At 43.1% G+C, this 12,625-nt stretch overlaps 1 protein-coding gene across 1 annotated transcript in view; it reads right to left on the reverse strand.

The window, feature by feature from the left end:
• The window catches only part of LOC126212940 (uncharacterized), a 483,964-nt gene that overhangs the window by 120,710 nt on the left and 350,629 nt on the right, over nt 1-12,625 (reverse strand). The window contains exon 18 of the mRNA XM_049940457.1: nt 6,048-6,169. Within this exon, the coding sequence (XP_049796414.1) occupies nt 6,048-6,169 (122 nt within the window). The remainder of the gene's footprint in view (nt 1-6,047; nt 6,170-12,625) is intronic.

The raw sequence follows: 12,625 nt of genomic DNA on the forward strand, positions 1-12,625 counted from the left end.
GATTGATCAAACTACTAGTGTCATCTACAGAAAGAACCAATTCTGCTTATTGTACATTGGATAGAAGATCTGAAACTTCCTGGCAGATTAAAACTGCGTGCCAAACCAAGACTCAAATTCGAGACCTTTGCCTTTTGCGGGTAAGTGCTCTGACCTGTCTGTGAAAGACAGTCTCAGTCTGGTATACAGTTTTAACCTTCCAGGAAGTTTCATATCAGCCCACACACCATTGTGGAGTGAAATTTCATTCTTGAGGAGGAAGATCGTTTACATATTTGTATAACAGTTATGGACCAAAGACTGAACCTTGGGAAACCTCATACGTGATTTCTACCTAGTCAGAAATATGTCCCCAAATTATATTGGTTGAATTACTAAGTACAAACTTCTGCTTTGTCTTTGTTAGATATAACATTAGCATTGGCTGGCTATATCATTAAGCCTATGTTGCTGTTGTTGTGGTCTTCAGACCAAAGACCGGTCTGATGCATCTTTCCATGCTGCTCTATCATGTGCAAGCTTCTCCACCTCCCAGTACCTACTGCCACCTGCATCCTTCTGAATTTACTTAGTGTGTTCATCTCTCGGTCCTCCTGTACGATTTTTACCCTCCATGCTTCACTCCAGTATCAAACTGCTGATCCCTTTGTGCCTCAGAATATGTCCTACCAACCGACCCCTTCTTCTAGTCAAGTTGTGCCACGAATTTCTCTTCTCCCGAATTCTATTCAGTAACTCCTCATTAGTTATGTGATCCACCCATCTAATCTTCATCATTCTTCTGTAGCACCATAATTTGGAAGCTTCTATTCTCTTCTAGTCTAAACTGTTTATCGTCCATGTTTCACTTCCATGCATGGCTACATTCCACACAAATACTTTCAGAAGAGACTTCCTGACAATCTATACTCGATGATAACAAATTTCTTCAGAAACACTTTCTTTGCCATCACCGGTCTACATTAAGCCTATGAATCATCAATTTATCTAGGATAGTATGTGATTCACATAGTCATATTATTGTTGCTGAGGTCCGATATGATTCTAGAATGCATCATCATCTCAAAAATTCAGAAAAATGATGTCATCCTTAATGCTGAGGCATATACATGTTCGTCTTAATGTCAGTAACTCCCCGTTTATCAAGAAGCTTCATAGTGTGAGCATTCTTTGATTTCAGGCTTGCTGTGTCTAATAAATACATAATCATTCCAGGCATTAATAGAATCAGTGACCCGTGGTCTAGGGGTAGCGTCTTTGATTCATAATCAAAACGTCTTCAGTCCCGGGTTCGATCCCTGCCACTGCCTAAATTTTGATAAATAATCGGCATTGGCGGCCGAAGACTTCCGGCATAAGAAGTCAGCCTCATTCTGCCAACGGCCTTGTCAAAGAGGGCGGAGGAGTGGATAGAGGTTCAAGGCACTCTCTTGTCCCAGGGGTGGGAATTTGCCCCTAAAGGCGGTAGAATCAGCAATGATCAACGACATGAGGATGCAGAAGGCAATGGAAACTACTGCATTAAAGACATGTAACGTGTATCCACAGGACATGTGGCCCGTAATTGAAGAAGTATCATGATGATCTCTCCATTGGCAAAAGATTCCGGAATAGTCCCCCATTCGGATCTCCGGGAGGGGACTGCCAAGGGGGAGGTTACCATGAGAAAAAGATTGAATAATCAACGAAAGGATAATGTTCTACGAGTCGGGGCGTGGAATGTCAGAAGCTAGAACGTGGTAGGGAAACTAGAAAATCTGAAAAGGGAAATGCAAAGGCTCAATCTAGATACAGTAGGGGTCAGTGAAGTGAAGTGGAAGGAAGAAAAGGATCTCTGGTCAGATGAGTATCGGTTAATATCAACAGCAGCAGCAAATGGTATAACACGTGTAGGATTCTTTATGAATAGGAAGGTAGGGCAGAGGGTGTGTTACTGTGAACAGTTCAGTGACCGGGTTGTTCTAATCAGAATGGACAGCAGACCAACACCGACAACGATAGTTCAGGTATACATGCCGACGTCACAAGCTGAAGATGAACAGATACAGAAACTGTATGAGGATATTGAAAGGGTAATGCAGTATGTAAAGGGGGACTAAAATCTAATATTCATGGGCGACTGGAATGCAGTTGTAGGGGAAGGAGTAGAAGAAAAGGTTACAGGAGAATATGGGCTTGGGACAAGGAATGAAAAAGACTAATTGAGTTCTGTAACAAGTTTCAGCTAGCAGTAGCGAATACCCTGTTCAAGAATCACAAGAGGAGGAGGTATACTTGGAAAAGGCCGGGAGATATACGGGAAGATTTCAATTAGATTACATCATGGTCAGACAGAGATTCCGAAATCAGATACTGGATTGTAAGGTGTACCCAGGAGCAGATACAGACTCAGATCACAATATAGTAGTGATGAAGAGTAGGCTGAAGTTCACGACATTAGTCAGGAAGAATCAATACGCAAAGAAGTGGGATACGGAAGTACTAAGGAATGACGAGATACGTTTGAAGTTCTCTAACGCTATAGATACAGCAATAAGGAATAGCGCAGTAGGCAGTCCAATTGAAGAGGAATGGACATCTCTAAAAAGGGCCATCACAGAAGTTTGGAAGGAAAACATAGGTACAAAGAAGGTAGCTGCGTTGAAACCATGGGTAACAGAAGAAATACTTCAGTTGATTGATGAAAGGAGGAAGTACAAACATGTTCCGGGAAAATCAGGAATACAGAAATACAAGTCGCTGAGGAATGAAATAAATAGGAAGCGCAGGGAAGTTAAGACGAAATGGCTGCAGGAAAAATGTGAAGACATCGAAAAAGATATGATTGTCGGAAGGACAGACTCAGCATACAGGAAAGTCAAAACAACCTTTGGTGACATTAAAAGCAACGGTGCTAACATTAAGAGTGCAACGGGAATTCCACTGTTACATGCAGAGGAGAGAGCAGATAGGTGGAAAGAATACATTGAAAGCCTCTATGAGGGTGAAGATGTGTCTGATGTGATAGAAGAAGAAACAGGAGTCGATTTAGAAGAGATAGGGGATCCAGTATTAGAATCGGAATTTAAGAGAGCTTTGGAGGACTTACGATGAAATAAGGTAGAAGGGATAGATAACATTCCATCAGAATTTCTATAATCATTGGGGGAAGTGGCAACAAAACGACTATTCACGTTGGTGTGTAGAATATATGAGTCTGGCGACATACCATCTGACTTTCGGAAAAGCATCACCCACACAATTCCGAAGACGGCAAGAGCTGACAAGTGCGAGAATTATCGGACAATCAGCTTAACAGCTCATGCATCGAAGCTGCTTACAAGAATAATATACAGAAGAATGGAAAAGGAAATTGAGAATGCGCTAGGTGGCGATCAGTTTGGCTTTAGGAAAAGTAAAGGGACGAGAGAGGCAATTCTGACGTTACGGCTAATAATGGAAGCAAGGCTAAAGAAAAATCAAGACATTTTCATAGGATTCGTCGACCAGGAAAAAGCGTTCGACAATATAAAATGGTGCAAGCTGTTCGACATTCTGAAATAAGTAGGGGTAAGCTATAGGGAGAGACGGGTCATATACAATATGTACAACAACCAAGAGAGAATAATAAGAGTGGACGATCAAGAACGAAGTGCTCATATTAAGAAGGGTGTAAGACAAAGCTGTAGCCTTTCGCCCCTACCCTTCAATCTGTACATCGAGGGAGCAATGATGGAAATAAAAGAAAGGTTCAGGAGTGGAATTAAAACACAAGGTGAAAGGATATCAATGATACGATTCGCTGATGACATTGCTATCCTGAGTGAAAGTGAAGAAGAATTAAATGATCTTCTGAACGGAATGAACAGTCTAATGAGTACATAGTATGGTTTGAGAGTAAATCGGAGAAAGACGAAGGTAATGAGAAGTAGTAGAAGTGAGAACAGCAAGAAACTTAACATCAGGATTGATGGTCACGAAGTCAATGAAGTTAAAGAATTCTGCTACCTAGGCAGTAAAATAACCAATGACGGACGGAGCAAGGAAGACATCAAAAGCAGACTCGCTATGGCAAAAGAGGCATTTCTGGCCAAGAGAAGTCTACTAATATCAAATACCGGTCTTAATTTGAGGAAGAAATTTCTGAGGATGTACGTCTGGAGTACAGCATTGTATGGTAGTGAAACATGGACTGTGGGAAAACCGGAACCGAAGAGAATCGAAGCATTTGAGATGTGGCGCTATAGACGAATGTTGGAAATTAGGTGGACTGATAAGGTAAGGAATGAGGAGGTTCTACGCAGAATCGGAGAGGAAAGGAATATGTGGAAAACACTGATAAGAAGAAGGCACAGGATGATAGGACATCTGCTAAGACATGAGGGAATGACTTCCATGGTACTAGAGGGAGCTGTAGAGGGCAAAAACTGTAGAGGAAGACAGAGATTGGAATACGTCAAGCAAATAATTGAGGACGTAGGCTGCAAGTGCTACTCTGAGATGAAGAGGTTAGCACAGGAAAGGAATTCGTGGCGGGCCGCATCAAATCTGTCAGTATACTGATGACCCAAAAAAAAAAAAAAAAAGAAAAAGACATATCCCTTCAGTTTGCATCCAATATGTGTGGGCTTTGGATATACTAACTATCCATATCACTTTTAATTACTATTGCTGTCTTACATTTGTTAGGTTTTTTTAATAAGTACCATCTTTCATTTGCAACCTCGTATTGTTACGATACTAATTTTGTCTTCAGTTTTTAAAACCGAAATGTCTGCATTCACAGTCTGAACACTGCTTTTAAGTAATGTTTGTGTGACACAAAACAAATTAAATGTTATATTCAACACATATTAAATACTTTTGAGAACTACATAATACCATTGTGCACCATAGAAAGCCTCTAATGAAGCACCTCTGAATCGAGTTTCTTATAATTTATTAGTATCACAAATCAACGCTTTAGTATACAGAATGAATTTTCACTCTTCTGTGGAATGTGCACTGATTTGAAACTTCCTGACAGTTTAAAACTGTGTGCCAGACCATACTCAAAGCCCAGAACTTTAGCCTTTCATGGGCAAGTCTACCAACTGAGTCACTCAAGCATGATACATGGCCTGTCTCCACTGTTTTAAATCCGTCAGCACCTCACGCCTACCGTTATTTCACAGCCTTCTAATCAAATAGGTAACTCTCTCCAAGCAGTCACATTTATTGCACATTTCTTCATGAATAAAATTTTATTTGTTTTCTGTTAAGGTTTAAGTGGAAAATTTTCTCAGGATGACCAGTCGATGAGGAGGGGGCACAAAACATTACGAAACGAGTTATATTCCTCTCTTTAACAACAGAAGAAAGGAAAGTCACAAATATTTTATTGAGGCAGCGACAAATGCACGAATAGATCTCTGTTGGCAAAGTGACCATTTAATAAGAGTAAAGAACTGTGGTGTCACCGCCAGACACCACACTTGCTAGGTGGTAACTTAAATCGGCCGCGGTCCTGTAGTACATGTCGGACCCGCGTGTCGCCACTGTGTAATCGCAAACCTAGCGCCACCACATGGCAGGTCACAAGACACGGACTAGACCTCGCCCAGTTGTACGGACGACATAGCTTGCGACCAGACGTACGAAGCTTTCCTCTCATTTGCCGAGAGACAGATTGAATAGCCTTCAGCTTAGTCCATAGCTACTACCTAGCAAGGCGCCATTTGTATCAGTGCTTATAGCTAACGAATATTCAAGAGAGATGTATTCCAAGGATTCATTAAAGTTAAGTATAAAAGAAGCTCCCTTCTTTTCTTTATAGTTTTCATCCAGTATCCTGTTTCAGACTTCACGCCCGTCTGCGTTGGTTTAGCGTGCACCTAGCTACCTCATTGTGTCTATGCTGTATGAGCTAGACACAACAAGAACAGCATTACAAAAGTTTAATGTCCCCTTCTATTAGATCAGTGTGATATTAATTTGGTGAATGGTAGCGTGTAACCCTAGCCATAATAATTTTTCAGTCATTATTTTCATTCGTGTTACATGAAATAACTGGTAGTTTTTTTAGATACCTGATATGTGACTTTGTATAGTAGTGACTCGTCCTGTGAATTCAGCGGAGGCTGCCATGTAACATTCAGCAGTCTGCCAGACACCAAAGGCACTACATTCACAGCTCTCACACTTCCTGGGGCTGGAACAGAATAATCCTTATAAAGCAGTCCAGTAAGAAGAAAAGAGCAAGGTCAGAAAGTATATATAACGATTTGTTGATTATGAACCTTTTCTTGTTGATAAGTGTATGCACTCTCTGTTATAATTATAAAAAACAAATGATTCATTATTAGCCAATCATACATAATAATCTCAACACACGAAATTATATTTCACACAAAAATATTTTACAAGCATTTCCAGTTGCATATGTGTTTGTTATATGTTGTTTGATATCTGATACAGTTATAGGTTTACCCTTCAGGTTTTTACTGTCATTTAAGTTTCTACTACGATTAGGACTATAGTTCAGTACAACAAATGGAAGAACAACAACAACAACTCATTTGGAAACGTCACACACACAACATAAGTATTATAGACATCACTCAATCTCAAAAACTTGTAATATACGTATAGTAACGTTTTCTGGGATATTACTACATAACCAAAGAACGTCGTGAGGCATTAATTATCCTGACATCCCACTGAACATGGTCTGATATTTATTACTTTATTATCTCAGACAAATATTGTACACATACACTCCTGGAAATGGAAAAAAGAACACATTGACACCGGTGTGTCAGACCCACCATACTTGCTCCGGACACTGCGAGAGGGCTGTACAAGCAATGATCACACGCACGGCACAGCGGACACACCAGGAACCGCGGTGTTGGCCGTCGAATGGCGCTAGCTGCGCAGCATTTGTGCACCGCCGCCTGTCAGCCAGTTTGCCGTGGCATACGGAGCTCCATCGCAGTCTTTAACACGGGTAGCATACCGCGACAGCGTGGACGTGAACCGTATGTGCAGTTGACGGACTTTGAGCGAGGGCGTATAGTGGGCATGCGGGAGGCCGGGTGGACGTACCGCTGAATTGCTCAACAAGTGGGGCGTGAGGTCTCCACAGTACATCGATGTTGTCGCCAGTGGTCGGCGGAAGGTGCACGTGCCCGTCGACCTGGGACCGGACCGCAGCGACGCACGGATGCACGCCAAGACCGTAGGATCCTACGCAGTGCCGTAGGGGACCGCACCGCCACTTCCCAGCAAATTAGGGACACTGTTGCTCCGGGGGTATCGGCGAGGACCATTCGCAACCGTCTCCATGAAGCTGGGCTACGGTCCCGCACACCGTTAGGCCGTCTTCCGCTCACGCCCCAACATCGTGCAGCCCACCTCCAGTGGTGTCGCGACAGGCGTGAATGGAGGGACGAATGGAGACGTGTCGTCTTCAGCGATGAGAGTCGCTTCTGCCTTGGTGCCAATGATGGCCGTATGCGTGTTTGGCGCCGTGCAGGTGAGCGCCACAATCAGGACTGCATACGACCGAGGCACACAGGGCCAACACCCGGCATCATGGTGTGGGGAGCGATCTCCTACACTGGCCGTACACCACTGGTGATCGTCGAGGGGACACTGAATAGTGCACGGTACATCCAAACCGTCATCGAACCCATCGTTCTAGCATTCCTAGACCGGCAAGGGAACTTGCTGTTCCAACAGGACAATGCACGTCCGCATGTATCCCGTGCCACCCAACGTGCTCTAGAAGGTGTAAGTCAACTACCCTGGCTAGCAAGATCTCCGGATCTGTCCCCCATTGAGTATGTTTGGGACTGGATGAAGCGTCGTCTCACGCGGTCTGCACGTCCAGCACGAACGCTGGTCCAACTGAGGCGCCAGGTGGAAATGGCATGGCAAGCCGTTCCACAGGACTACATCCAGCATCTCTACGATCGTCTCCATGGGAGAATGGCAGCCTGCATTGCTGCGAAAGTTGGATATACACTGTACTAGTGCCGACATTGTGCATGCTCTGTTGCCTGTGTCTATGTGCGTGTGGTTCTGTCAGTGTAATCATGTGATGTATCTGACCCCAGGAATGTGTCAATAAAGTTTCCCCTTCCTGGGACAATGAATTCACGGTGTTCTTATTTCAATTTCCAGGAGTGTATTTTAAACGAGGAACTGCATATAATGTTTTTATGTGTTCATAAAAAAGTCTGAAAGTATATCATTTATTGGTAATCACAATTTAAACTGCAGTCTGTGCTCACATGATACTGATAAACTTGTGTATGTAATTTACAGAAGTGCCTGCATTGTGTGTAAGTGGAAGCAATTTTATAGAAAGTTGTAAGCAAATTTCTTTTAAGAACATGTAGTTAGGCAACAGTTATATATGCATATGTAATTACTGTATGGATTTTTTCTTACTTGATCGACGCCTTTTTCCATGAGGTGGCTGTGGCTATCACCTTATGCTTTGCCTTTTGCGAACTTCAATTCTCAGAATTATTATTTCTTTATTCAGTATACTTATGGTCACATACACTGAAGCACCAAAGAAACTGGTATAGGCATGCATATTCGAATACAAGGACTTGTAACAGATAATATATGAGGATGTGGTCGGCAACGCTTAAATAAGAGAACAAGTGTCTGGCGCGGTTGTTAGATCGGCTACTGTCACTATAATGGCAGGATATCAAGATTTTAGTGAGCTTGAACGTCACGTCATAGTCGGCGCGAGAGCGATGGGACACAGGATCTCCGAGGTAGCGATGACGTGGCAATTTTCCCGTACGACAATTTGATGAGTGTACTGTGAATATCAGGAATACGGTAAAACATCAAATCTCCGACATCGCTGCTTCCGGAAAAAGATCAGGTGAGAACGTCACCAACGATGAATAATGAGAATCATTCAACGTGACAGAAGTGTGACTCTTCCGCAGATTGCTGCAAATTTCAGTACTGGGCCATCAACAAGTGTCAACCTGCGAACCATTCAACGAAAGATCATTGAATGGGCTTTCAGAGCTGAAGGCCCACGCGTGTACCCTTGATGACTGCACGACACAGAGCTTTACGCCCCGCCTGGGCCTGTCAACACTGAAGTTGGATTTTTGGTGACTGGATACATGTTGCTTGGTAGGACGAGTATCGTTTCAAATTGTTTTGGGTGGATGGGCGTGTATGGGTATGGAGGCCACCTCATGAATCCATGGACCCTGCATGTCAGGGGGAGGGGGGGGGGGGCAGTTCAAGCTGGTGGAAGCTCTGTAGTGTTTGATGGCGAGTGCAGTTGGACTAATATGGGACCACTGACACGTCTAGACACGACTCTGACGGTTGACACATACGTAAGCATCCTGTCTGATCTGCATCCATTCGTGTCCCTTGTGCATTCCGACGGATTTGGGCAATTCCAGTTTGACAATGCCACACCCCTTACGTCCAAAATTGCTACATTGTGGCTCCAGGAACGCACTTCTGAGTTTAAACACTTCCACTGGCCGCCAAACTCGCCTGATATGAACATTTTGAGCGTATCTGGGAAGCCTCGCAACGTGCTGTTCAGTAGAGATCTCCACCTCCTCGTACTTCTACGGATTTATGGAGAGCCCTGCAGGATTCATGGTGTCTGTTCCCACCAGCACTAGTTCACACTCATAGGGCACGTTGTGTTGCAGCACTTTTGCGTGATGGTGGAGGTCCTACGTGATATTAGGCAGGTGTACCAGTTTCTTTGTCTCTTCTGTTTATTACAGCACTGTTTACGACGAACAATCGAGTTATTGATCATGTCGTTCACTGATGCTAGCTAGCACCACATACGATGAATTGCTGGAGTACTGCTTGTCTGGGAGTTAATTAGAGTTGGGTGCTAACAGAAAGGTCGACGTGGACAATGCGTTCCTTAGAAGCTGCTGTTGGCTACAGAAGGGATGGATGGGGATTAGTGGTGTTCTGCAGAGCCAGATATTTACTACCCTGAGGGGGAGGGAAAATTAGGGAGGTGGCAGTTTACAACGCTGACGCAACAGAAATCCTGTACGGTGGACGGTGCAGGTGGAAGGTTGCCGTCTGGTGACCTGAAAAATAATTTCAGAATATTGTACCTGGTGAAAGCGTTGGGGTCGGAACAATACGAAGACACATACTTTTTATGTGAAGGAATGTGCAGGGTCACAGGCAACAGTCATCAGCTGATATGGGAAGTATCTTCTCATGGAAAGTGACGAGGCACACTTCCCATCAAAAAGCACCAAATTCCAGAAGACCTTTTGAATGGAGTATGAGCTACAGGCGATTGGTTAGCAGATTCATGCCCTTGTTGTGGCAATGTTTCTGTAACGGCCGCTGGGATTCGTCGTCTGAGCGCAGGTCTAGACGCCAAGTCCCCAGAGAGAGAGGGCATATGGCGTGAACTCACTTTCCTGTGGGGACTGATCGAAGATACTTCCCTCTGGGGATCAACCTATAATCTTCACAGGTAAGAGCTACAGCGGAGAACCTGGGGACTACATTCTGAGACGTTCTGATTGTGACGCAAGGAGGTGTGAAGACGTTCCTTTGTAAACAGAGTTGTTATTCATTTTAGTAGAGTGATGAATCTTTACCTTTCTGCGAAGTCTGACACACATTGAAATGCATCTTTACGAAAGAATGCTTGGGTCGGATTTCTGTTTCGCGCTGGTGAGGAAACAGAAATCTTGAGTTTTGTTGTGTCTTGCACTGACAAAATTTGATCCTTGGACGTTTGTGGACAGCGTATAGCATCCACTGTCCAGGCAGAGAATTACATGTACGCCATGTACCTCATCTGCACCGCATCTAAATGAGCACATCGTTGCTGCAGTGTAAATGCCGTTGGTGCTTCAGTAGGTGACGCACGCTCCTGAGTTGCGTCCGCAGTTAGTGGCCTAGTGGCGAGGATTGCTGCCTCTGGATCACGGGGTCCCAGGCTCGATTCCCAGCTGGGTTGTGGATTTTCTCTGCCCGGGGTCTGGGTGTCTGTGTTGTACCCATCATTTCATCATCATCATCATCATCATCATCATCATTCGTGACAGTCGCTAGGTTGGGCTTTATAAAAATTTGTACTTCGTACATGCGCTGATGACCGCGCAGTTGAGCGCCCCACAAACCAAACAGCGACATCATCATCAGCCCCTGAGTTAGGCTGTTAGGGAAATACTCACAGTAAAAGGATTGAGTTCTATTTGCTTGTCAACTGAGCTGTTTCCGAAAGTGTCTGTCAAGGTGCACGTCTTCCGTTTCTCACTGCTAATCAGTAACAGGCAACTTAGTGTCCATCTAATAAAGCGGGACATGGCCCCAGGAAAATGAAAAATATGTTCCGCCAATCAAGAAATTACATTTAGGGTGGGATCTACCATATTTACAGAATTTTTTTACTCTATATATTTCTCGACAACAAATCTTTTATGGTATCCAAGTTGTGATTCATTCTAGTAGCATCCCAATAGCAGAAATTGGTTTGATTGCTAAAATGAAGAAAAGTAAAACCACAATACCAAGCTTCATTTTACGCAAATCTGTAGGCGTAGATTGTCAATAGCAGGGCAGTTTTAATCATTTGTATACGTGAGAATTCCATTGCGGGTACAACATTAGGCTACAACTCATACAGACGCCATATGTTAGAAACACCATAGGGGTTTACCCTGTAAATGATCAAAATTAACTTGACGTTTCATTATCAGTGAGTATGATATGTCACAGTTTATTTGTTCGCACTGGTCTGAAAAATAAGGATAAACTGTTAACATTGGTACCTGAATGTTCTTGTGATATTGTGTTTCATGGGTTACAAAATCTCTGCTGCACTAATTTACCAGTAGCTGTAATATAATACGAACTGAAATCGCAGGCAACTCTTCTAATATCAGTGACCTATATTTCATTGCTACAATAATACAATATTTTTGTCACCTACTCTCAATTCTACAAGTCTGCACATCTTTCCACATTGTTATTGATTTACAGAATTAGTTCAAAACATACTTGTTTGGTCCCTTTTTTCCTGTTTTATGATGCAACTCAGGACTGACTTCATCATTATCATCATCTTAGGCATTTCGTGTCCAATGACGGATAGGGGCCTCCCCAAGACTTCTCCAAGAAATAGAGTTTATACTCATATGCGTGCTTGCTGGACCTGTGTGTTTTCTCTTATCTATCCTTCTTCCATTAGGATATTTTCTCTACTCTCTTGTTTCTTGGAATCCAGCAAAGACCTTCGTTGATCTGTTTAGTACTCATTTAGCTACTATGTGTCATGTTCAGCTCCATTTCAAATTATATGCACAACCATCACAATCCTATCTACTCCTTCAGTAAGTTTTCTTATTCACTTGCTTATTTTCTTCACTCTTCTACTAACATCCAACAAACAGGGCAATTGCTGCTGTGGTGTACTAAGTTTCCTTAATCGTTTTGAATTCAATGTATTTGCTTCACTGTCTTAGCTCAAAATTGGTTACACAAATTGACTATAAATTTTTCATTTCAGACATATCACAGTATCATTTCTTAAAACAGTATTTGCCTGAACCACACCAGGTCAATTTAAGGGTGTGGCTTTTTTCTGCAGTTTGAGTGATTATTTTCAAATTCT

This window comes from Schistocerca nitens, chromosome 11 (genome assembly GCF_023898315.1).
Source record: "Schistocerca nitens isolate TAMUIC-IGC-003100 chromosome 11, iqSchNite1.1, whole genome shotgun sequence".
Lineage (NCBI taxonomy): Eukaryota > Metazoa > Arthropoda > Insecta > Orthoptera > Acrididae > Schistocerca > Schistocerca nitens.